Source organism: Engraulis encrasicolus, unplaced genomic scaffold (genome assembly GCF_034702125.1).
Source record: "Engraulis encrasicolus isolate BLACKSEA-1 unplaced genomic scaffold, IST_EnEncr_1.0 scaffold_381_np1212, whole genome shotgun sequence".
NCBI classification, from domain to species: domain Eukaryota; kingdom Metazoa; phylum Chordata; class Actinopteri; order Clupeiformes; family Engraulidae; genus Engraulis; species Engraulis encrasicolus.
This window is the reverse complement of record NW_026945678.1, coordinates 12,501-39,618: the sequence shown is the minus strand read 5'-3', so window position 1 is coordinate 39,618 and position 27,118 is coordinate 12,501. Positions and strand designations below refer to the sequence as shown.

At 41.7% G+C, this 27,118-nt stretch overlaps 2 protein-coding genes across 5 annotated transcripts in view; one reads left to right on the top strand and one right to left on the bottom strand.

Moving 5' to 3' along the window:
• Positions 1–6: 6 nt before the first annotated feature.
• On the top strand, positions 7–18,237 carry LOC134443885 (uncharacterized). 4 transcript variants are annotated; one of them, XM_063193416.1, is made up of 7 exons: positions 7–327; positions 518–2,477; positions 8,465–8,530; positions 12,597–12,671; positions 14,175–14,261; positions 16,192–16,266; positions 17,478–18,237. In XM_063193416.1, exons 2-7 carry the CDS (start codon positions 578–580, stop codon positions 17,708–17,710), a joined length of 2,436 nt encoding a protein of 811 aa, XP_063049486.1. In that variant the 5' UTR covers positions 7–327; positions 518–577; the 3' UTR covers positions 17,711–18,237. The 4 variants fall into 4 exon arrangements, with proteins under 4 accessions (XP_063049486.1, XP_063049488.1, XP_063049489.1 ...); XM_063193418.1 differs by having other exon boundaries at positions 16,192–18,237; XM_063193419.1 differs by having other exon boundaries at positions 15,627–18,237.
• Positions 18,238–26,353: 8,116 nt separating this feature from the next.
• Positions 26,354–27,118, bottom strand: part of LOC134443884 (soluble scavenger receptor cysteine-rich domain-containing protein SSC5D-like) — a gene marked incomplete at its 5' end in the record, with an annotated part of 1,240 nt that continues 475 nt past the window's right edge. The window contains 2 exons of the mRNA XM_063193415.1: positions 26,354–26,381; positions 26,782–27,118. The exon at positions 26,782–27,118 is cut by the window's right edge and continues 475 nt beyond it. Of these exons, the coding sequence (XP_063049485.1) occupies positions 26,354–26,381; positions 26,782–27,118 (365 nt within the window). The remainder of the gene's footprint in view (positions 26,382–26,781) is intronic.

The window sequence follows — 27,118 nt, the reverse complement described above, 5'->3', positions numbered from 1 at the left end:
AATGACTACAACATGGCACCTCAAGTAAATGACGTGAACCGAGGCTGAAGGCTCGCAGCAAGCCCTATCGCTGCACCGCAGCTTCAGTGACTGCACGTCAGACACACGGCTTCTCTTGTGTAGTCCAAGTAATTATTTTGATTTGCACAAACATAGTTCGTAAATCGTTTGACAAGTGAAGTGCTTAATCACACCATTGGTTATGATAAATACTTAAAGCTGAACTGTATCTAATTACTTCGTTTTGTGGTTTTCTCTTAAGTATGCTTTGGTGTATGGCATGAAAAATGTCTCAAGACAGCGGACAAAGACTGGGATTTATCAGATGTAAGTACAATTATCTATAACATAAATATAACATTTCCTATCAGATAAAATATATTTTAATTCTGGTCTATAATGGTCTATAAATTTAAACTTTTGATCAATTGAAAACACGATTAGAAACAACAATTGGTAATTAAAAGCAAAGACATGCAATTACTATCTTTAAATCACTCTATTGTGTCCTTTGTAGACCGATCCCTCGTCAGATGAGTACATCCCTGACACAGAATCAGAGCAAGAGAGCTCTGACATGGAATTGAGTGTATTACCAAAAGCTCCTAAAAAACCCCGGATGGAAGATGACATTGCTCATGAAGCACCATTAGCCACTAACGGGTCTTTAACTCCGAATGTTTCCACCAAAGATTTTGAGGATGGCCTTGATAAGTTGCCTAGTGATGATGAGCTTCCCAGTGATGTTGAGCTATTTGACAATCCTGAGCTGCGTAATCATGATGAGCTGCCTAAAATTGATGGAAGAAAGAAGACACAGAAGACTATAAAAAGCAATCAAAATTACTGTTTTGTTTGTGACAAACCGCAAACAAAAATAACTCGTCACTTCAGAAAACACATGGCAGACAATGCTGAAATTGCCAAAGCATTCAGTTACACTCCAGAATCAAAGGACCGAAAGATTATTTTGGAAGAATTGAGAAATCGTGGCAACTTTAAGCACAACTGCAGAGTCCAAGAAAGTGGAAAGGGTGCTCTAAAAGTTAAAAGACGTTCAAATGTGAAAAACAGCAGCGTGGGCATCTACGAGTACTGCATGCACTGCAAAGGCATGTTTTGCAGAAAGGAGCTGTGGCGGCACATGAGAAGATGTGCTCTAAAACCTGATGATGATGATCCCGGGCAAGGTCAAGAAAGAGTTATGAGGTTGGCAGCCGCTCAGAATACAGCTTCCCAGCCAATATCCAATGAAGTTTGGTCTTTGCTTGGAAAAATGCATAAAGATAAAGTCTATGCCACTGTCAGGAATGAGCATTATCTACTCCAATTTGCGCAATCCCTTTTTGACGCTGAAAAGGACCCTTCCCAGCATGCCTACATAAGGCAGAGGCTAAGGGACCTTGGAAGGCTGTTAGTGACACTACGACAAACCACCAAGATTTACCATATTGAAGAGGTTATTAAGCCTGCCAATTTCATCCTCCTTACTCAAGCTGTTAAAAAATTGTCTAGCAGCACCAGACGAAAAACCAGCCACCAAGCACCAAGTGTGGGTTTGAGAATTGGATTTTCCCTGAAGAAGATCAGCGAACTGGTAATGTTTCGTGCAATAATGGACGAAGATGAACAAGCTATGAAGTCCATTAAGATGTTCACCAAGCTGTATAAGACCAAGTGGCCTGAGTTCGTGTCACGTCCAGCTCTTGCAAAACTCCGGGAGGCGAAGATGAACAAAGCCTGTTCACTTCCTCTTGCGAGAGATGTCCAGAAGCTCCACCTGCAGCTCAAAAAACGGGCTAAATTGGCCACCCAAAAGCTTACCTGTACTCCATCAAGACGCACTTATGCAGAGCTAGCAAGAATTGTTCTCAGTCAGGTGATTGTATTCAATCGCAGAAGATCAGGTGAAGTGTCCAGGATCACTCTTCAACAATTTGAGGGCAGGGATATGTCGAAGCTCAATGATGACATAAGCTTAGGACTAACTGCTGTGGAAAAAAAACTCTGCGAGAAGTTTGCACGAGTGGAATTGAGGGGCAAAAAAAAGAGAACAGTGGCTGTTATCCTGACTCCGGAAATGACGGACTCCCTGTCTCTTCTCGTGAGCAAGAGAAAGGACTGCCAAGTTCTTCAGGAAAATCCCTACCTCTTTGCTGTGCCAAGATGTGGTGGTTATTACAGAGGGCAGCGCTGCGTGCGCTTCTTTGCCGACAATTGTGGAGCAGAAAAGCCAGAAAGTTTGACCTCAACAAATCTTCGGAAACAAATTGCGACTCTAAGTCAGACCGTCAATTTAAAAGACAATGAGTTGGATCAACTGGCCGATTTCCTGGGGCATAATATAAGGGTGCACAGGGAATATTACCGTCTGCCCCAATCAACGATCCAGCTCGCAAAAATATCAAAATTACTGCTTGCCATGGAGGGAGGGCATGTGGAGGCCATACAAGGCATGACCCTGGATCAGATTGGTGGTAAGTATTATTGAAAGAAGTTTCACATTAATCCAGGTCATGGCAGTCAACAGAGCAAAAGTCCCAGACATTTTTTATTATTGTTTTCTAGGCTAACTTGCCCTCTCCAGTAGTCTTAACACTTGAATGCCAAGGAAATTTTCAAAATAGTTTTAAGAATGCCAGGAGTATGGGCCATTTTTCACGTTTTTCGTTGAGTCACAGCAAATCGTCTGGTTGGGCCACTTAGCCGGGTGATTCTCACGAAACGTGCAACAAAGGTGTTTTGACAACCATTTTTTCAAAATGCTTTTTTGGTTGAATTTCTTTTTGAATCAGTTACATCAAAGTGTCCAGTTACTAAGCACAATAATATCAACTTACCTGACAACTTTTTAAAACACATTTTTTAACGTTTTATAGGTCCATGTCTGCTAAAATGCTCATTACCGCAATTTTTTTCTTTCATGAAATGTATTAGGACACTTAATTGTTCTAGCAGTTGTGTTCATTGAATATTGATAGTTGTACTAGGGGCTACATAAAACACTCAAAAAAAACACTTTTCTTATTATTTTAGTTTAAGAATTTTACAATTTTACCTCATTACCGCAATAGGATCATTTGATTTCCTCTTTAATTTTAGAATACATCAGTGAAAACCTACAATTTCGGTCCAAAAATATACTGAAGTGAAAGAAACATGAAAGGTACTGTGTTCATAAAAAATATACATGAATACAGTTTTCCTTTAGTACTTTTTTTTTACAATTAAGTGCTCATTTCGGTAATGAGGGATATGTTTCGGTAATGAGAATGAGTTTTCGGTAATGAGAATAAGGAGAAATAAATTGAACTAAAGCCAAATATTAGTAAATGATGTGTTATTTGTTACTATTATTAGCACAACGACAGAACATCCAGGGCAGAACTAATCAAATGACAGCTAATAAGATGATACATCACTAAGCTACTGAAGGATATTGGGATTCAAGACTTAACCCAGCCAAAGACCATAAAAGACCATAGGTCAGGGGTGGGGAACCTGTCTTGAGGGCCGTTTGTGGCCCTTGAGGCTGTTTAATGAGGCCCCCGATATATATTTAATGTTATGCAGCTTCACATGAAATATGACACATTTTGTAAAGGAATCTTAGAAAATACATTTGCAATACAATTAAGTTATATTCAGGGGAACTAGAGAAGGTAGGGTCTGTTGTAAAGGTGGCTGCCTTCAATATAGGCCTAAAGTGCAGGAGGAAATCCTACTTTTACGGCCCTCGGATGAATTTGAAGAGGCCCCTCGAATGAAAAAGGCTCCCCACCCCTGCAGTAGGTGAATAGGCGAGGCCCCTCCTGGTAGGGCTGCACAATTAATCGAAAAATAATCAAAATCGTGATAAAATAGTGAAATCGAACTCATGATTTTAATCGTGATTTAATCGTGGCAATAGTGACCTACTTTTGAGAGCGTACTTGAAGCCAGAACATACTGACAGGCTGGTGATTCTGGTGTCTACTTAAGTTTCATGCTATTGCCTTTACATAATTATTACAAATCATTTCATTTTGCTCATCCCGTATGTAATTCATTCTTGGTTATATTTCACCTTGTTATAATTTTCAAAAAAAATCTGCAAAAATCAATAATCGTGACTAATAATCGTGATTATGATTTTGACCAAAATAATCATGATTATGATTTTTTCCATAATCGTGCAGCCCTACCTCCTGGGCACCAAAGTAACATCATAGTACAAGGGGTGAAGGCCAAGGGGTGCACTCTGAAGTTATAGTTAGTCCATCATCAAAACACCGGAGGGTAGCTACCTGATGACCCCCAATGAAGCGCATACATCCCACTCCTCATCCCCACCCTGAATATGATATCACAACTCACCACTGATCTCTCCAGCCAAAAATCTATAGTGGACCAGAAATCTAAATCTGTTATGAGAAGGGAAATCATGTCGCAGTGCGAGGTCGTGCACTGGACTTTTTTTTCTGACTCGGCGCGCACCGGCAACTAGGAAGTAGGAAGTAGAAGGAACAGGAGATGACTAGAGTAGGTTGTATGGTATGCCGGTTCGGTACACCTTGATTTTAGGGTCACAGTTCGGTACATTTTCGGTACAGTATCACCATAATACTGTCCGGACCAAAGCCGGAATTCACTATGAACGTTATGTGTTATGAAATATCACTGAACACCACTAACTGTTTGAGTTGCACATTGCACACTAATGGCCGTCAGGGCATCAGACTCCCGATTCCTGACCCGTGTTGGTGGGGGGAGTAATTAACCAGTGATCTCCCCCATCCTCCTCCATGACTGAGGTACCCTGAGCATGGTACTGCTCCCGTTCGGGCGCTATTGGGGATGAGGCATAAATGCGGGTGAGGCATAACTGCCATTCTGTTGTGTGCAATGTGCAGTGTTCATGTGTGTGCTGTGGAGCGCTGGATCATGACAATGGGAGTTGTAGTTTCCCAAGTGGGCTTTCACTTCACTCACATTTTTTAAAAAGAAAAAGTGTTGGTTAGGACAATATCAGACATGCCCATAATTAGTATAGGGTGCATGAAAAACAAAATTAAAACGTTGCAAAATCCTGCTCTTCTCTTGCAGTATTGTTCCTTTGAACTACCTTAACTTCCTTGTCATTTTCTAGCATGTTTGATACTTGTCAAAAGGTGGCACAATAGACTTGGAATTTTGAATTGCTGTTAATGGGCATTTTCAGCTAAATCAGTGCAAAGTGCATTTTGAGGCTGTTTTGATCCCGTTACCTTTCCACTTACCCAGGACATCAAGAACCCACACCATGACTAAAAGATGGGTACATGGGTGTTTGAGCATGGCTTAAGGATCAGAGTATGGGGGCTGAAACCTTCCTTAAGACTGCAAAAAACATGCATGAGGAGTTTCTAATTTGGGAAAGGCAACTAGAGCATTCCTCCAAATGATTCTTCTTACTAGTTTTGATTGAAATATTCTAAAAACTACTTCTCGCTGAATTCGCTAAAAAGGCCTATTCACTGCTATTTCAAATGCCAAGCCTTTTGTGCCACCCTTTAACAATGATCAAATTGGATCCAAAACAAAGATTTTGGAAGGAAGTCAAGTTAGTAAAAAAGGATAAATACTCAAACCCACTAGGGTATGACAACCAAACACAGGAAGCAAAAAATCTGTCAATTTCTGGGAAAGCACATAGACTTGAAGTGAGTCGATTTTGTCTCCCAACTTGTTCCCTTTTTGCCATCTACGCAATCTGACAACTTCACTGCGAGTGCTGGGTTCGTTGTTTGCCATTGCCTTTGCATTGGGTGACATCACTAGGCAGTTTTTTTTTTTTTGCATCAAAGGACCACATTTCGAGGGTGGAATATTGATTCATGGATTGGCATATGAGCAAGAATTAAGTTGTTACTTGCTACTCTCAATGAACTCTCACAACAGGGTTTCTTGCCCATAGTCGATTATTGTTCTTCCAAGGGTGGGAAAAAATATAAATGTCACCACAACATTTGCCAGAAAGGATGAGAACAGAAAAAATGGTCTATGAACAACACCTGTATGACCACTCAATTTAGCCTATGTAATGTATAGGGAGATGATCACTTTTACAGACAAACCCCCATTAGAGCTATTGCATATGTTAGGCATTTACTTTTGCTTTGTTTACTTACAATATTGTATATCGAATATCGATTCAATACAATTGCATATTTTAACCCGAAATGGATGCAATGTCACTTAACACTTTCATCAAGTGCTTTAACTGTAATTAAGTGACATAGTGACAATATTTATACTGCAAAAATATAATTTGTATTTAAGGTTGCAGTTGCATGTTTAAAAATGTAAATAAATAAAAAGCGAAATGGATATACGTCATGAAAATATATTCTAAATGTAAATCACCATAGAGTCTCATTACCGAAATTGACAATCCTCATTACCGAAAGGTACTTAAAACATTGCGGTAATGAGAATGTGTATTGCGGTAATGAGATGGCTCAGCACAATAATGCTAACTGTAACTTGAGTAATTATGACATAGCTAATTCATGACCATTGTTGAATTCTGAAAAGGAATACCCTATTACCAAGCAAGTTTAAAATGAAAAAATCTTTTTCATTTTGAAATATTGACTAATTTCGGTAATGAGAACCACTTTTGTCGTATTTGCATATTTTTGAGACAAATTGTGACATTTTACAGGCACAAACAATAAGGCTGACTAATCATGTAGCCATCTTGAATCTTCTGTTGTTACACATGAATTGTAGGAGGTTTCAGCTCATATTGAAATTCTGATGGCTTTTAATTGTAGCTCTGAAATATATTGCGGTAATGAGAAGAAAAACTTGGGGACACGATCTTTTCTTGAAATATTCATTAGTGTTCATTATTTAATTTGCCAACAAGGAACACTTCATGAAACTTCAGACATAGACCAACGCTCTTGTAGTGTCATTTACGTATTTTTAATTTTTTAATTATGTTTTAACCTAATTCAAAGACCAGAAATTTTGGTTGGGACACATTTCGGTAATGAGAATTTGCCTATAAAATGCATAAAAAGTGGAAAATAAAAATAACATTTTTTAAAATTAACTAGTGTGCCAGAGAGTACATGTCTTGCTCTACAGTAGTGTGTATTATCAAAAGAATACCTGTCATATTTAACCATTAAAACCTCATTGCCATTGATTTTTTTAGCTTCGTGAGAATCACCCAGACATGTTATGGCTTCTTTGAAAGATGAGACTTTTATCTTTTAAACTCTGCCACCCATGTGTTTCTATGACCCAAACATCCTCTCAAGATAGGTTGCATACCTAAAAAAGCACATTTTGAGATAAACGCACTATTGTGACGCATGTCCCTGCCACCAGATTTCGCGAGTGTGACACTTTATATCCGTACCAAAGGAGGATTTGTTGTGGAGTACTTATGTCAAATCAGTTTTATGCTCATAATAAAAGCACCATGCAGTGCAGTACCTACCTACACAGAATTTTCAGACAGGGGGAATCCACAGGGATTGCAATTACTGAGCTACAGTAGCCTACATTAAAGCAAATCAGAGAAATGTGCACATGCCTTCAAATCATGCCGATCGCATATGACCCATCCATTCTCAATATATCCACAACGATTATCCATGATCTTTATCCATAATCCATGATCGTGTGCATGTTGAAATGATGCTAGGGTGATCATTCTTCTTTTCACCGTTTTGCTTGTTGTTAGCAACCTTTTTCTTGAGATGGCATTGTGACTGAAATATAAAGTTGACACACACGTTTTGTCAGCATATGCAATGTCCTAAACTTACATTCCTCATGTGACCATGAGCAGCCCTCACAGCCACGGCTCGCTATGCCAACCATTGCACAAGACTGCCACTTTCTGAGACAACGTTGTTTGAGTGTACGCAATCCTGTTTGTTTTTGAGCCTCCACCGACATGTCTACTGCCCCTAGCCTCCTGAAAGGGAACGCGTATGATCCATAAAAAGTATCTGGTGTGATCTGATTGAAGCCAAATGCTAAAGTCATGCTGCGTTTATGGCTATTCTTTTCTGGCTGCGTAAGCGGTTTTTGCATGTTGTTTGCAGGGTTTTTATCAAAGTTGTTCTTAGGATGGCATTGCGAGTGAAATGTAGAGATGATGACATAGCTTTGTTCGCCATCTATGCCAGTTCTACTTATCAGAGATCACACACGACATGCGTTGAAGGGTCTAGTTTCGGAATTTAGAATTTAATGGAAAAACGTAATTTTACGGGCATGGCATTCAACCGTTGGGCGGAGAAACCGTAATATTACGTGCTTGGCATTCAAAGTGTTAAGTTCTGTTTCTTACTAATGAATGGCTACAGGGCAAGATGACACATTCTAGAATTATATTTAACTAATAAAAGTATCATTGTTGATTCTTAGTTGAATTAATGCAATTCCATGTCTAATATGGTCTGTATAATATATTTGCTAGAAAACATGGAGGCCTTGTCATCTTCAAACCCTGGATCACTTCCGCTCTCTGGCATTGAAACTCAAGGTATGTTTGTGTAATTTTCTTTGCACCACACCTCTAACATCCCCTTAAGATATTTTTGCACGAGGCCTATGCTGCAGATCCACGTTTTCTGCTGCAGCCATTTTGTAGCTAGGTTTAGAGTAAATGGCAACTTGCCCTGTCCAGCAGATTTATTGAAAGCATGCTTTAACAGTCCCTCCAGGATTTCGCGGGCCATTTCGGAGAATTCCACGATGAAAATGGTTGATTTTGTGGCGGCATTTTATCAATTTATGCAAAGAATTTGCGCCCATTTTTGTTGGATTTCTTTTCATTTACAATCCATCAAATTTCTAAATGTGCTTTAAAAGGGTTGTTTAAAACGTAGCCTTATATCACCTGATCGAAAAAATGCCGGCTGGCTTTTGTATTCGTAAGCTGTCATATCAGAACCTTCGCGAGGCTATCTCAGGTGCATCATTAGAGCTGGAGGATATAGCGACTAACGGCGATGTGTCTCCCTCCTTTCCCTCGCATCAGAAACACCTCTTTTGACAACAGATTTAGTTGGCAACACGTGGTTTACTTCTGCACACTGACATTTTGATAGTCGAATTTAGATTAGAAAGCGCATTTACCCCGACCACCGGACCTACTGCCCGGTTACATAGGTCTGCCAATTCGGCAACTCCGAACTAGATCTGGATCATGCCCCCAGCTGAGGAAAAAGAGACTGGCATGAGATGTGCAGGCTTCCTCTAAATATGTGGAAGACTTTTACCCGCTGTTGCAGTCCTGCAATGTTTCTCTCTCCATTCCTGCCACCTGAGGAAGGCACGTTATCATGGGCCATTCAAAACGTTGCCTTTAAGGAGAATTTTGGAGCGCGTGTCCAGTGTGCGCACTTCTCCTTGACACGGGCTACTCTCACATCCATCACTTCTTTCTGCAAGTCTCCCCTCAAATAAAAAACAAACGATCAAAAAATGCAGGCTGGCATGTATTTTATATTATATAAATATAATATATTAAATGCGTAAGGGCTGCGCAGGTTACATAGGCTATGGCAGCACGCAAGGTGTAGACACTGTCTTTGAAACGAGGTGCTGAAAAGGCTCTCTGATATCCAGTGACATTTAAAACACTGCCTAAGCCTAGTGCTTCCTTTAAACAGGCCTACACTGTATATTAAACATAATAAACAACGGATGACTTTGTTGTGAAAACCTCTCATTTTGGGGTTTGGACATCATCTGTCCGAGCCTGTGCCACGTTGGCACGAGGGCGAAACCGCAACCTTTCCAACCGTGCGCAAACCGAGACAGTCTCTGGCCACAGCTGTGTAACGTTGTTCACATGTTTCAGAGAACATGGCAGGCTTCAATACAATCCTAAGTAACACTAGCTCTCCACATTATTATGCTGACAACTTAAATTTACCGATCAACCAGCTATCTGCTTTGGTTCATTTTGTTTATGGCAACTGTTGTCAAGGGAGGAAATATGCCAGATATCTCTTAAGATCTCTGTGCTCTGCCTCAATGCAGCTGGCACGGAAATCAACGTCAAGTAGGCTTCTTCCCGGGGCAGAGGTTGCGCATGCATGGTTTCTTCATGACGGGTGGGCTAAGTTTTGGTGTATTTTGCAATAATTTCGCGGCATAGTGGGAAATATGCGTTATCGTGTAATTATGCGGAACATTCTTATTTCGCGGGAAACCACGCGATCGTGAAAAAACGAAAAACTGGAGGGACTGCTTAAAGGTACACTCTGCAGGAAATATTTTCTAGTATGGCCCAAGTATAGTCATTTTCGCAGCTAAAAATGTCTATTTCTGGAAATTCAAAATGGCGGACCATGGAGAAGATCCCCCTTTTCATGTATGAAAAGTGCCATTTTCCCAGACATAATGACTACTTAGAATTTGATGGTGGTGGTAAGTATTCATGAAAAAGGTAACATCAGTGAATGAGTGGCATGAATTTTGAAAATAAACAACTAAAAATCTCACTCAGTGTACCTTTTTAAAACTTTTCATTTTGCAAAGCAGTGGTCTTTGTGTTCAGTTTGTAGTTGCAAGCTTTATGTTACTACACCAATACCATGGTTCAATCACATTTTAGGTTCTTAAAGGTAGTATGTAGGATTGTGGTTGGAGTAAGCACTGCAACTATGCTGCCTTTTGCAACTACAGTGCCCTCCATAATTATTGGCACCCCTGGTTGAGATGTGTTAAAAGCCTTAAAATAAATTCAGTGTTTATTGCAGAAGAATACTGTCACACTGAAAATTGTAGGAAAATGTAGCCTTCAACTCAAATGAATTGTAAGGAAATAAAAAAATCCCTGACTAAAAAATAATTATTTTTCATTAAATCACCTGTTCCACAATTATTGGCACCCTTAACAATTCCCAGGAAATAAATATAATTGAAGCATTTCTGTCTTCTACAGTAGTTTACAAAGTTTACCAGAGTATGTAGGAACATTTAATTAGTAATTCATCACTTCCTGTTTCCCTGGGGTATAAATATGACCTGACACCGAGGCCATTTCTCTTATCCACTCTTAAACATGGGAAAGACAAAGGAACACAGCATACAAGTGAGGCAGATGTGCGTCGACCTTCACAGGTCAGGCAGAGGCTACAAGAAGATTGCCACTCAACTGCAGCTGCCCATATCCACTGTGAGAGGAATAATTAAGAAGTTCAAAACAACTGGAACAGTGGTAAACAAGCCTGGACGAGGACCCAAGTTTATTTTGCCACCACGCACAGTGAGGAGGATGGTAAGAGAAATCAAAAGATCTCCAAAGCTCACTGTTACAGAATTACACCAAATGGTAGCATCCTGGGGTCACAAAGTCTCCAAATCAACCATCAGGCGCTGTCTACACGCCAACAAGCTGTTTGGGAGGCATGCACGGAGAAAACCTTTCCTCACTCACAATCATAAACGCAAGCGTCTGGAGTTCGCCAAGCGGTATTGGGGCTTCAACTGGGACCGTGTGCTTTGGTCAGATGAGACCAAGATTGAGCTTTTTGGCAACAAACACTCTAAGTGGGTCTGGCGTACCACGAAAGATGCGCATGCTGAAAAGCACCTCATACCCACTGTGAAGTATGGGGGTGGGTCAGTGATGCTGTGGGGCTGTTTCGCTTCCAAAGGCCCTGGGAACCTTGTTAGGGTGCATGGCATCATGAATGCTTTGAAATACCAGGACATTTTAAATCAAAATCTGTTGCCCTCTGCCCGAAAGCTGAAGCTGGGTCGTCACTGGGTCTTTCAGCAAGACAATGACCCTAAACATATGGCCAAATCTACACAGAAATGGTTCACCAGACACAAAATCAAGCTCCTCCCATGGCCATCTCAGTCCCCTGACCTCAACCCCATTGAGAACCTGTGGGGTGAGCTGAAGAGGAGAGTACAGAGGAGAGGACCCAGGTCTCTGGATGATTTAGAGAGATTCTGCAAAGAGGAATGGCTGAAGATCCCTCTTTCTGTCTTTTCCCATCTTGTGAAACATTATAGGAGAAGATTAGGTGCTGTTTTGTTGGCAAAAGGGGGTTGTACAAAATATTAACACCAGGGGTGCTAATAATTGTGACACACATTATTTGATGTCAAATAATTATTTCTTTATGTGGGATTTTTTCCCCACTGAATAAATGCACTTGTATTGAAGGTTGGATTTTTCTCTTTTTTTCCATTAAGGTCCCATATTATTTAGAAAAAAAATAAAATATTTGGAAGCTAAAAAACACATCTCAACCAGGGGTGCCAATAATTATGGAGGGCACTGTATGTTGCCAATTTCGCATTTCGGCATGCCTGCTGTCCAAATACAATTCTTTTATATTTTATTTTTTATCTCCTATACCCTTCACCTGATTCCATCCAATAGCCTACTGAGCACCTCATCTTGTTAATTGTAAAACTCGCTTTTAATGGTTGTGTGTGGTTCATGTTCTGTGCTTAAATGTTTTTATGATATTTATGATGAACTCAATTATTACACTACCAAGCCGGGTTCTTTGATGAATCAACTGACCCAAATGTGACCTGAGTAGGTATTACAACTATACTGCTGATTTGTTTGCTAGATAACATGGAGGATGACATGGCATCTTTGCCTTCTACAAGCCATGGAAGTCTGTGCTCTGATACTCCAAATCCAGGTATGATTGACAATCTTGCAACACCACTCCCACTAAGATACCCCTTGATCTGATTGCATAACACTGCAAGCTGTGAAAAAATAATTTCATATCTCTATACTTTTTTGAATGGCAGCAATTTGAATAAAAGGCATCAAATGCCAATATCTCCTCGCTTTAAAGATTTACCGGAATTTAAAATTATTTAAAAATTAACCAGTTCCTCTACAGCCATGCTTTTTAGTTTGGAAGTGAGATCTTGCTGAATGTGACTGTTAATTAGGTAAAGTGATGTATACAGCCACTATTCAAAACGTGTACGGAGTCATGAAATGAAAGTGCAGACATACCATCTTGTATCAATAAATTCTTTTTTTGGCAAAGGAACTATTGTATAAAAGCAATATAACACGTGCTCGTGAGGTTGTTGTGGATTACCCACAGGGTGTTTACCTACGCCACTCAGCCTGCAGCTTTGTGGCTGAAAATATAACCTTAAAAAACAAGATGCGTATTGCGTTAAAAAACATGTATCGGGTTGCACATGTATCGCGATACGTATCGTATCGTGACCCCTGTATCGGGATATGTATCGTATCGCAAGGTTGTTGGCGATACCCACCCCTAACGCCCACTCATGTTATATTGCTTAAATAAACACAGTCGTTCAATAGCCACGGAACATTCAACAACATTCTGAGTAATTAGTTCTGATCAGAGATTGATGCGTTGTCACAGATGGTAGAAAACAAATGTGAGGGCGGCAGTCAGTAATTTTCTGTTTTAATGAGATTCAAATGTAGGCCTAGTAAAGTTTTGAAATATATCTTCCAAGTGTTGATGGTCCTCATGACAATTTCATACTTACCTGAGTCAAAGTGACTACGTTAATTTAAATTCCTGGTCCACATGCCTTTGAGCCACGCTGAGATGCAAGCAGTGATCTGTGCAGAGATCCACACAATGTTATTAAAGGTTCAGTGGAAGCATTGTCGGCGCCAAAATCATTCAAAACAATTGCATGTTTGTCTTGCAGGGCCATTTCATACAAGAAAACATGCACAATTACATGCAGAACAATACATTGACATGGCAAAGGCGATGCAGCAAATATTTGTTTTCATTTAGACCAGGTGATCAACAGTCTAATGCAGATGGGATCTCTGCAGTTATTTTAATAAACTCCGCCTTGTGTGATTACCCAAAACATGTCATTTTCTCCCTATATTCCTTCTCTTTCTATAAATTGCAATGTGTTATCAGGTGACACACACCCAGCAGCATCTACTGTAACAATACAGCATGAACCGCAGGCAATGGCCTACTGAGCACCTCATCTTGTTAATTGGAAAACTCGCTTTTAATGGTTGTGTGTGTGGTTCATGTTCTGTGCCTAAATGTGTTTATGATATTTATGATGAACTCAATTATTATACTACCAAGCCAGGTTCTTTGATGAATCAACTGACCTAAATGTGACCTGAGTAGGTATTACAACTATACTGCTGATGATTTGTTTGCTAGATAACTTGGAGGATGACATGGAGAATGACGTGGCATCTTTGCATTCTACAAGCCATGGAAGTCTGTGCTCTGATGCTCCAAATCCAGGTATGATTGACAATCTTGCAAAACCATTCCCACTAAGGGCATTTTCACACCTGGTCCCTTTCGGACTGAGTTCAGTGAACTCAGTCCTGTGACTCAGCATTTTTGATCATATGTGAACGCTCCAAAGTGTACCCAGGCCCATTGAGTCCTTTAGCTGTTGGCTCACTTTTTGGTCCACTTAAAGAGGACTGAGTTTGTTTCGCTTAAAGGGGACTAAGTGTGAAAATGCCCTAAGATACCCCTTGATCTGATTGCTTAACACTGCAAGCTGTGAAATTAATTTCACAACTCTGTATACTTTTTTGAATTCTGTGGGCTCGTCTGACAACCTAGAATCTCGAATCATGAAAGAGCAGGAAAATACGAAAGCCATGGTTATTCAAAACATAGAGGTACTTTTCACTGCTTCTGTCTGTTTGTCTTTTGTTATTGAACAAACATTCTGCTTAGGCTACTTTGTCATGCTCACTTCACTAGTAAGCGAAAAGCTTTGCTCACGGAAATAATTTTAGGTCAGCTGAGGCCACAGAATGATGATCTAGGACTAACTAAGTGTAAACAGCCCTATCAAGATGAAACTTACATTATGTAAACTTGAAGCTTGCATGATTAATATATCAGGAGGTATCCTATCACTAGCCTACACTAGACAGACTTCCCTGGCTGATTTTACATGCAGGCACAGGGTTATTTCGCTCAGCCTGCGTTTTGAAAACAGGTGGGACCGCAGTTTTTTTTCTTTCCCGATGCGCGGATCATGGCTTTATCATATCTTCGGGGTTGAAATGCTCCTTACAAACACAGCGTTGGTTAGGTGTTTTCTAAGTAATTCCAAGCAAGTCAGCCAGCCGAACACCTAGTTGCTGGTCTTTGAACACTGTTGATGGGTGTCTTAACATCAACATTGTTGATGGCTTTGCATGTAACTGATGTACATGTTTTCATTCAAATGGTCAGGATATAAGGTTCCGATGTGGGGTCAGTCTTTACAACACAACACCTCGGAGTAGTCATCCATAATGCTGGTGAGGTTAGCCGCTTTCGAGATGCTGCAATTTGCGTAAATTGCCGTCATTTTACTGCAGACGCCTGCTCACTATGACATTTCTCACCTCAAATGTCGCAGTGGGCATGCTGGGTCGCCAAGAAAATGCTTTCACATACTTATGTCTGGGGAGAGTGGGAAAACACTGAATTTGGCCTTGGGTGGCGTATCCCTTTAAATCCCTGGTCCACATGTCTTTGAGGCAGGCTTACATTGTAGATGTAAGCAGCGATCCGCACGATGTTGGCATATATTAAAGGCTCAGTGGAAGTATTGTCGGCACCAAAAGCATTCAAAACAATAGCATGTTTGTCTTGCAGGTAGAGCTGTGGCGATGACCGCGGTGCCAATAGCACCTCAGCGGTGGGTACTCAAACCACCGCCACAACCGCACGTCCCTTGCATGCGCAGATAAAACGATAATCATTAAGCTGCTGATGCATATCTGATATCAATTGTTAGACAAAGCCAAGTTATTGATTTTAAGTCTCTTAAGTTGTTGTGTATTGTGTCTTAAATACAGTCTCTGTGCACTGTGCGCTTCGCATTTCCATGCAGAGTGCTCTTGATGACGGACGTATTGTAAGCAACTGTAATAATGCTAAAACAAGAGTAACGTTATGACATTGTTTCAAATGTAATTTTGCCTCAGCCAAATTTGTGATCCATGATCCACATAAAAAAATGCGTCGGGAAGGAGACCAAATGGGAAAAACGTATTAATGGGTGGTACCACCGCACACGGCGCTGTTAATGGTTGCGTGTGGTTCAGGTTCCCCATTTAGTTTGCTTTTAATGTGTCTAAATGATAAATGATGTTATATATGTTATATAAATGTTATGATATTTATGATGAACTCATAAATGGGCTTATTTGTTTGCTAGATAATATGGAGGACGACATAACATCTTTGCCGTCTACAAGCCATGGAAGTCTGTGCTCTGATACTCCAAATCCAGGTATGATTGACAATCTTGCAAAACCACTCCCACTAAGATACCCCTTGATCTGATTGCAATAACACTGCAAGTTGTGAAATTTTTAATTTCATAACATACATTTTGAATGGCAACATTTCGAAAAAAGGCAGCAAATGCCAATATCCCCTCGCTTTAAAGATTCATTAAATGTATTTAAAAATTAACCAGTTCATCTACAGCTATGCTTAAAAGTTTAGGAGCAGTATCTAGGCAAATTGATGTACAGCGGCTTGTGTAAGTATTCATACCCCTGTTCAAAGTCAGGTTTTTGTTCTTAAAAAATAACAAAATGGCCAGTACTATCATAACTTTTCCCACCTTAACTACACTCACCGGTCATTTTATTAGGTACACCTTGCTAGTGCTGGGTTGGACCCCCTATTACTTTCAAAACTGCCTTAACTGCCTGAAACAACATTCAGGTAGGCTGTGGCATTCCAACAAGACCCAGTTGGTACTAAGGGGCCAAATTCTGGCTTAGAAAATATCCCTACGCCATTGCACTACCAGCCCACACCATTGATGAAAGGCGGAGCCGATCCATGCTGTCATGTTGTTGTCATCAAATTCTGACCATACCACCCAAACATTGCAGTAGCAATCAAGATTCAACAGACCTGGCAATATTATTCCAAGCCATATTGTCTAATCATGGTGAGCCAATGCAAATTATAGCCTCATTTTCCACTTACAGGAATGGCACCTAATATGATTTTCTGCTGTTGTAGCCCATCTGCCCAAAGCTGCGACATGCTGTGCATTCAGAGATACTCATGTGCATACCTTGGTTGTAACAAGTGGTTATTTGAGCTACAGTTGGCTTTGTATCAGCTCAAACAAATTTGGCTATCTGCACATGTCTTTTGTGCAAAAATGGGACATTTCGGGGACATCTTGTTTGTAACCTGGCTTCACATAGACACCGTCTAGTGCTTCCAGTACTCACATTCAGGTTTAGATCTTCTTTAATCTGACTGGGGCTAATCATTGGCTGAGTCTTTGCTACATTGCTGCATCCGTTTAAGGTGTTGTCAGTCATGGTCTTCCTCGTCTTTCTGGTTTTGGATGAATTTTTTAAGCATTTCATGTCATTTTAGCTGAACAGCCAACAATAGTTTACAGCAATGCCCCCCTGAATCTGACTGTTGTGATCGATTGAATTCTAAATATGATGCCTCTTTTTTCGACAGATGTAATTATCAATCAAAGAAAATCTGTGAAGCGGCCCTGGACAAAGGAGGAGACATCAGCAGTAATGAGGCACATGGGGCATTTGATCAAGAATGGGCTCCTTGCAACAAAGGCTCAGTGCCTTGCGTGTAAACAAAAGGAGCCAGCATTGTTGGACAGACGCACAGCACAAAATATTCGAGATTTTGTTAGGAACAAAGGTTTAACCTTTAAAAAACAAAAACTCGACTGAGAGTTTCTCGTTCTCCTCCTCATTGTTCTTATTTCTGAGACGTGCTGTCCATTCGGAAAGTATTCACAGCGCCTCAGCTCTTCTTCATTTTGTTGTTACAGCCTTATTCCAAAATAGATTAATTTCTTTTCCCTTCAGAGTTTCCCATAGTTATGAGCATGGGACTAAATGTGACTTGTTAGCGATTGCCAAGACGAGGAGACTTCAGCACTTTATGTGAGAGTTCTAGGTTCATTGCATCTGTGATGTTGTGTTTAGGGATGCACCGAGTAGCTGTATCAGTATTGGCCCCGATACTTGGTCATTGTACTCGTACTCGCCAAACACTTGTGGAATAGCAGTACTTGGGTCTGGTATCTGCAAAACAAAGCACCATCTTGTCACAAACCATTGATTAGAAAGCAGCATAGAGAAAAAATTACTCAGTTTGATTCAATGTACACTGCTCAAAATAATCAGAGGAACGCTTCATTTCAAGTTCATTGCACTCACAAATTGGAGCATTGGCGTTTTCCACCCAGTCAGTTTAAAACCGTGGAGACACTTTCAAGAGACTGGCCAGTACTCCAGGAGAGCCCGACAAGGCTGACAAAGGGTCACCACTCAACAATAGGACTGAGTTCTACATCTGACTGCAATGCAGAGCGGCCCTGGACAAAGGAGGAGACATCAGCAGTAATGAGGCACATGGGGCATTTGATCGAGAATGGGCTCCTTGTAACAAAGGCTCAGTGCCTTGCGTGTAAACAAAAGGAGCCAGCATTTTTGGACAAACGCACAGCACAAAATATTCGAGATTTCGGAACAAAGGTTTAACCTTTAAAAAACAAAAACTCGACTGAGTGTTACCCTTTCTCCTCCTCATTGTTCTTATTTCTGAGACATGTGCTGTCCATGTACGGACAGACGGAGAAATCTGTCCTATTATTGGGTGGAGGCCCATTGTCAGCCTTGTTGGGCTCTCCTGGAGTACTGGCCAGTCTCTTGAAAGCGTCTCCACGGTTCTAAATTGATTGGGTGGAAAACTCCAATGCTCCAATTTGTGACTGCTAAAAATAATTAGAGGAAAACTTCATTTCAAGTTCATTGCAGTGTACAAACAATGTCATGTTTGACCCAATTAGTTTAAAATGACAGCAGCATGTGCTATGTGTAAACTCGGCTAGCTTCATTTGTTTTCATTTTATTAAATCAGTATCGGCAAGTACAGAGATAAATGTACTCGTAGCGGTATTCAAAATTTTTGTATCGGTGCATCCCTAGTTTCATTGTATGTTCCACTAATATGTATGTTCCACTAATATGTATAATATATAAATGCGTACCTGTTTTGTATGTACAGTAGGTGTTGCATGTGTGGAGACTTCCACACCATAAATTTGATCATTTTATGCTATCGGTTTTGTACACGTAACATAATGTTTTACTAATAAAATACCTATATGTGCAATATTGGTGTTGCGTGTGTGATTTGTAATTATGGAGAATGGTGGGGTATTGGTCTAAGTAACTATTTTTTACTTAGTTTATGTTATTCACATATCAGCTCGATCATACAGGCCCGTTACTCTAGGTAGCATCATTACTGTCTTAGCTTGCTGTGATTACTGTAACATACTACACTATACAATATAGGGCTATCTATGGTGTTAGCACTGTATAGTGCTGCGTAATAGCTACCATACTTTAAGGTGACCTGGATGTTTTGACAGGCGCCATGTAAATAAATGAAATGTATTATCGTTGTTATTTATACTTCAGACACATTATTGAAATGTACAGTACAGCCTGTGTATCCTATACTGTGATTGAGGATTCGAGAGAATTCCAAACCAAGAATCTGTGTGCATGTAACTTAGACCCACAATGGTGTGATGTATGCAAGACCAGGTTTGCCACCCATCTGGCAAAAAAAAAACACTTGACCAACAGTAGGCCTGTAAGTTAGTTACATTGGTGATATGTGGTGCACTAGTGAGAGTTGCATAATGGATTGAGCAACACATGTTCAAGCTCCTCATAGTTCACTTGTCCCATCTCTCCAATTACTTTGCTGTTAACCTGGTTTTGTCCTGGCAAGAAAGGCATACAAAAGTTAAAAAATGTATACGTATAAACATGAAGTGGCTGCTCAGTTGAATTAAATGAAATTGAATGTCATTACTTCTAACTGAAGGCAAAGCTCTGTCATCTATCAGTCAAAATATAGGTTATCTCAGGGGAGCAATGTAGTGGTACCTAGGACTCCTTTGTCCTCTTATGTGTAATATTGGCTAATATTTCTGTGAAGTAATAGGAATTATTTGCAATACAATGAACCACCTTAGGCAATCTATGCTTATGCGGTCATGTAAACCACAAGTCTTCTTAAAACGTGTTCTAGTCTTGAATGTGTGTTGTAAAACTAGTGTCCTTGTAAGCCACCTGTCTTCTTAAAACGTGTTCTAGTCTTGAATGTGTGTTGTAAAACTAGTGTCCTTGTAAGCCACATGTCTTCTTAAAACGTGTTCTAGTCTTCGTTGTGTATTGTGAAACTAGTGTCCTTGTAAGCCACAAGTCTTCTTAAAACATGTTCTAGTATTGATTGTGTGTTGTAAAACTAGTGTCCTTGTATACTACAATGACCTTGTAAACACCATTATAACAAGTCTCCGCAAACCACCAAAAACTCAGAAATACGTTTTTTTTGTAATTTAAGAAAAACATGAAGTTTGAAGTCGGATGTATGTTAGTTTAAAAAAAACAAAATTTTTGATATGTTTTTTGTAGCTCTAGCACCATGGGAAATGGGTGTCCCTGTAACCCTGTCCCCAGTCAGGTTTGCAGAATTTTGAAGAAATTGTCCTCCTAACCCTATAGACCTGTATGTGTGTGTGTGTGTGTGTGTGTGTGTGTGTGTGTGTGTGTGTGTGTGTGTGTGTGTGTGTGTGTGTCTGTGTGTAGGAGAGCTTTCTTAAAGATGGCCTCTCAACGTCATTTGATTAATATTGCTGTGTTCCCCATTGTTATTGAATGTGTTACACGTTGGTCCTGTTTTAAAAAACGTTCTGGTTGCTTTGTTTCAAGCCGTTTTTGCAAGCCAGCAATGTGGCTTGTGGAGAAACGAGAGGGTGTTCCGTGTTTCTCGTGGAAAAGCGTCTCTGATTGGCTTACTCTTCCTGCTCTCGTGGAAATGCGTCTCTGATTGGCTCAGTCCTCCTGTGCCTGGATAGAATGTAATTGGAAACAGAGTCGCCACTTCTCCGGGTGGTACTGCACTATAGGGGCGCCAACGGAGGCGTGCATGCTCCATTCAGGGCTGTGCTCTTTCGACAGCGACCCCTAGGCGAGCTACAGGAGTGGGCCAGCTACCAGAGTGGGCTTGCTCTATGGATGAGGCTTTGTGCTGTGTGTGTACCTGAGAGTAGCAACCAGCTGATAGCTAAGCTAAGCTAGATTTCGGGCCACCACCAGACGTTGCTTGTATTGAAAACAAGCAGACAAAAATTACTCGACATGTTTTAGAAAAATGGATCGACATAAACCTTTGTGGGCAACGCCTTCTTTCGACGTGACGAAACACAGAAAGGCTTTCGTGATTCGCTCGTTTCTCTGCATTATTGATGTAAATTGGGAAACACCAGGAAACACAGCCAGGCGAGGTGACGCACCGCTATGAGAGCCTTGCAAGTGAGTTTAACTTGGGGTGACCGTCCGATCTTCAAAAGGAGTGAGTAAAACTGTGTTTTATCGGAAGTTGGCCTTTAACGAGCAAGAGGGGGGTTGCTACTGAGGTGTGTGTGTGTGTGCGTGCGTGTGTGTGTGTGTGTGAGAGAGAGAGAGGGGGGGAAGAGAGACAGCTTTCTTAACGGCACTGTTTAGTTACCTCAACAATACCACATTGAGAACAGGAGCAGAGAAAACAGCAGAAACACAGTAAATAAGTAAGCTGTGCAAAATAGTCCTTCTTTTATGTGTTTATAATATTTGTCAATTTTGTTGGTAGAAGGTTCTAACGAGCGTATCTACTTGGCAGCAGAGGGTTCTAACGAGCGTATCTACCCGGCAGCAGAGGGCTGTAATTAGCTTATCTACCTGTTGGCACAGGTGATTTGTGTTCATTACAGTCGGTACACACACAGTACACACCACCACCACCACTACCACTACCACACCACACCACACCACACCACGGCAGTATACTTGTACAAAATAAAACGCATTCTGCCTTTAAAGCCATCACACACATGACATGAGCTGGAGTAGCCATGACAACAGTGCCCAGGGAGCAGTGTTTGGAGACCAAGTCTAGCAAGCTGAGAGGAGCTCAGAGAGAGAGAGAGAGAGAGAGTGTGTGTGTGTGAAAGTTCGTTTGCGTGTGTGTGTGTGTGTGTGTGTGTGTGTGTGTGTGTGTGTGTGTGTGTGTGTGTGTGTGTGTGTGTGTGTGTGTGTGTCTGCATGTGTGTGCATGTGTGGTGGGTGTGCGTGCGCAGCTCCGTTTGTGTGTGGTGTGTTCTTGTTTGTCACTGTGCTCGATTTACCTCAGAGGCACATTATGGTAGACTTATGGCGGTTTTAAATCTGAAGACTTCTTACGTGAACCGCCAGGCCCACACTGCAGCAGCAGTTACTTAGTTCTAGGAGGTGACCGTAGAACACAGAAAATGTGGTAAAGGTAATGTAATTTGTTTGTACTTAATCTTTGTTTGGTATGTGATGGTTCTGTGTTAGTTTCCAACGAACAGAAGTTTACTGTTAAAAAACATTTTATTCTACGCGAATCACATCACCAACCGACTTCCTGGTCCCCGGTTTGCGCAACTCTTATTAGACGGCTCTGGACACAGCGTTCTTACACAGCCTATGGGAGCACAGCCTAATACAGCCATAACAAGCACAGCCTCATACAGCCATAACAAATAAAAGCACAGCCTAAGCGAGTATCGCCATAACAAACCTAATCAGATGATCACCTGGTTAACGACCACAGTCTAACAAGCACAGCACTAACGACCACAGCCCAACAAGCACAGCCCAACGAGCACTGCCCAATGAGCACAGCCTAACGACAACACCCCAATGTACACAGCCCAACGAGCACAGCATTAACGAGCACAGCTTAACGAGCAGAGCCTAACGAGCACAGCCCAACGAGCACAGCTTAACGAGCAGAGCCTAACGAGCACAGCCCAACGAGCACAGCCTAACGACCACAGCCTAACGACCACAGCGCAACGAGCATAGCCCAATGAGCACAGGCTGACTGCCTGAGAGAGAGAGAGACAGAGAGATAGTCCTGCATGTTTGGAGAGTACATCCCAAAGAAAGAGAGAGGGGCGGAATACTCCTGTTATATACTCTGGTTATGTCACTATCTACATAATCTATGTGTGTGTGTGTGTGTGTGTGTGTGTGTGTGTGTGTGTGTGTGTGTGTGTGTGTGTGTGTCTGATTACGCAGACACTCACACACACCACTGATTACACAGACACTCAGCAATGAAGACCTGTTGTGACAGATATCAAGAACACCAAGACACAGCTGCTGAGGAAGCACACACGCACGCACGCACACACGCATGCACGCACACACGCACGCACACACACACACGCACGCACACACACACACACACACACACGCACACACACACACGCACGCACACACACACACACACATACATACACACACACAGCAGTTTGCTCAGAAATCTCCATCAGCCAAGACACATGAAAGAGAAGCGAAGAAAAATGCATTAGATCAACCAAGACCAAAGGATATACAGTCATACAAGGCCATGCAATATACTACATGCACATCAACAACAGTCTAAGTCTAAGGGTCGCCAGGAAGTTGGACATACTGAACCGGACGTGATGTGACTCCTTGGTTTATTGGCTGTCTGAAAAAATAGTGTATTTGGTACCATCAAATCGCCATTGGATGAAAGAGGAGCGGGGAGATGGCCATAGATACTATAAAATGATCAGACACCCAGGGACGGATCATGACTCCATGGGCCCCTGGGCCAGACAGCAAGAAAGGCCCCCCCCCCCCAGATGTTAGAGACCCTATATTGTTGGGCATTCAGGTGTTTTCCCCCTGAAAATATGTGAAAATATAGTTGTTAAAAGTTTGATTTTACACAACATGAGAATGGAAATTTAGAGGATTGGGCTTCAGGGCCCTCTGGACTCTTGGGCCCCTGGGCCTGGGCCCGGTAGGCCCTTGCAGTAATCCATCCTTGCAGACACCACAGGACAGAGAAGGTACACACTAGATAAGCCGGACCTGTCGCGTCCAGATGTTCAACGCACGGAATAACAGACCTGTGCTGACACAATATTCTACACATCTACTGGTCCAGGCCACGGTCCTATCCCGCGTTGACTATTGCAACTCACTCATGACAGGTCTACCAGCCTGTGCGCTAAAACCTCTGCAGATGATCCAGAATGCGCCGGCACGGTTGATATTCAATCAACCCAAAAGGACCCATGTGACTCCTCTATTTATTGAGTTGCACTGTCTACCGATCGCCGCCCGGATCAAGCACAAGGCATTGACCCTTGCCTACAAAACCATCACAGAAACGGCCCCAGCGTATGTGAAGGACCTACTAACACCTTGTGTTACTGGAAGAGAACTGCGCTCATCCAGCACAAGCCGTCTGGTTCTGCCATCCAGTCGCTCTAGGTACTCCCAGTCAAGATTGTTCTCCGTTGTTGTACCCAAGTGGTGGAACGGTCTCCCAGAGGCAGCAAGACTAAGCACATCTCTTGCAGCCTTCAAGAAACAAGTAGGCCTAAAGACCTTCCTCTTTCGAGAGTATCTACTAGACTAATGCTTGAGCTGGCCTAGCCCCAGGGCAGCCTCTTGACATGATGTCTAGTTTAGTTTGTGTGTGTGTGTGTGTGTGTGTGTGTGTGTGTGTGTGTGTGTGTGTGTGTGTGTGTGTGTGTGTGTGTGTGTGTGTGTGTGTGTGTGTGTGTGTGTGTGTGTGTGTGTTTGTTTGTGTGTGTGTTTACTCGTTATTTACTCTTTATTTACTCTTATAAAAAAAATAAAAAACTAACCCCGATTTTGCAACTGCACTTGTTGTTCTGTATATTTCCTGTGCACTTTGTATTTGCTTGTGATGTTGGCTTGATTATGTCCTCTTTTGAAAGTCGCTTTGATTATAAAGTGTCTACCAAATGCAATGTAAAAAAAAAAAGGCAAGGAAATCCTCATTCGATACCATAGACATTCCAGCCAAGACCATGAATACATTATGTCGACACATCATAGATTTGGGCCTGCAGCAATCTTCTCAGAGTTATTTTCCACACACCCTGCTCTTCCGTCTTGTTGCCATCGTCATCCGAGACCGTAGACATTCCAGCCAGGACCATAAATACAGTACAGTCATCATGTCACACTATAGATCGAGGCCTGCAGCCATCTTCAAAACCTTACCCTCCACACACCGTGCCCTTCCTTCTTGTTGCACGTCACATTCACATCATCTCTTTTCTTTTTTTCACCTCACCTTGAGCCTCCACACCCACGACATATCATTTTAGCTTAAGTAGACTAAATCAAACAGTCAGATACCAGCAGTACTGACATATGTACATCTGCAATTGAATGACATCAACTGGTGTTGTTGATAGTGATGATATTTTAGCAGTTATGATACTGTTTACATGCTAGTTCCATGCATGGGCGCCATGTTGATGATGCGTGTGTCGTCATACAAAACACAAGCTTGGGAACTCGTTGTTCTATACTTCCGCCTGAGATCAACCTCGATAATTATCGATCTGACATTGCGTCACCAAATCATCACGCCCACTTTCCCGAGGTTTTAGGTCGGCTTTCTTGGGATTCTCGACTTTTTGAACGAGGTAATAGACCTTCCAGCCAAGCCCACTGACATCATCATTTTGCGTACAGACATCATGAGGTTTGTAGATACAGAGTGCTCCAGCCATCATGAGGTTTGTAGATACAGAGTGCTCCAGCCATCATGCAGTTTGAGTGCTACTGTCATCATTTGAGAGAGATGTCGAGAAGGACAGTGTGTGTGTGTGTGTGTCTGTGTGTGTGTGTGTGTGTGTGTGTGTGTGTGTGTGTGTGTGTGTGTGTGTGTGTGTGTGTGTGTGTGTGTGTGTGGGTGTGTGTTCGAGTCCGGGCCTTGGTCATTCCCCAGCCCTTCCACATCTCTCTCCACAATCGTTTCCTGTCTCCTCTCACACAGTCCTGCCAAGCCCAAAAAGGGTCATTTCATTTCATTTCTTTGGGACCCGACCGAGGGTTGTTTTATTCCATGCTGTTGAGCCAGAAAAGAGCTTTCAAACAACACCATGGACATCGTTTTGTGACTTATACGGACTGATATAATCAAGGCTGCATGTATAGTGGCCTACCCTTGTATGTAAACCTTTCCAAGTCTGTTTCTCCCTTCATATTAGTGTCAGATTCACACAAGTGCAGTTCTGGGGTGCTACCTTGGTACAAAAAAAGGCACACCAAGTATGATTAAAATCTTTTTCGGTCAGGTCTTAAAGTGTCTGATTTCACATGAAATGACCCAAAAAATGTAAAACAGTTGTTTTCATCTCATACTAATTCCACCTCTAAAGTGCAGCTTAAAGTCCCCCTATCCTGCAAGAAGTGAAGTGCTCAAGCCCTGCTGGTGGTGACGATCTTGCTGCAGTAATTAATCAACGTGATGTGGGGAGTGAGGTGTGGATTTGTAGAGTGATGTGGGGAGTGAGGTGTGGATTTGTAGAGTGAGACCGTCCGAGAGAGATGATATCTAGGCCTACTGTATGTTATGCTAAAATGAATAAATTACTGAGTTGTTAATTGTTGTTGATGTGGGAAGTGAGGTGTGGATTTGTAACTAACTTGATGTGGTGAGTGATTTGTAGTGAACATGATGTGGGGAGTGAGCTGTGGATTTGTAGAGTGATGTGGGGAGTGAGCTGTGGATTTGTAGAGTGATGTGGGGAGTGAGCTGTGGATTTGTAGTTAACATGATGTGGAGAGTGAGGTGTGGATTTGTAGTTAACTTGATGTGGAGAGTGAGGTGTGGATTTGTAGTTAACTTGATGTGGAGAGTGAGGTGTGGATTTGTAGTTAACTTGATGTGGAGAGTGAGGTGTGGATTTGTAGTTAACTTGATGAGGGGAGTGAGGTGTGGATTTGTAGTTAACTTGATGTGGAGAGTGAGGTGTGGATTTGTAGTTAACTTGATGTGGAGAGTGAGGTGTGGATTTGTAGTTAACTTGATGTGGAGAGTGAGGTGTGGATTTGTAGTTAACTTGATGTGGAGAGTGAGGTGTGGATTTGTAGTTAACTTGATGTGGAGAGTGAGGTGTGGATTTGTAGTTAACTTGATGTGGGGAGTGAGGTGTGGATTTGTAGTTAACATGATGTGGAGAG

Excerpts from the sequence above, each read along its gene's own strand:
- LOC134443885 (XM_063193416.1), top strand. The coding sequence starts at position 578 with ATGGAATTGAGTGTATTACCAAAAGCTCCTAAAAAACCCCGGATGGAA. Across the intron at positions 2,478-8,464 it reads GACCCTGGATCAGATTGGTG|AAAACATGGAGGCCTTGTCA; the intron begins GTAAGTATTATT and ends TATATTTGCTAG. Across the intron at positions 12,672-14,174 it reads CTCTGATACTCCAAATCCAG|ATAACTTGGAGGATGACATG; the intron begins GTATGATTGACA and ends TTTGTTTGCTAG.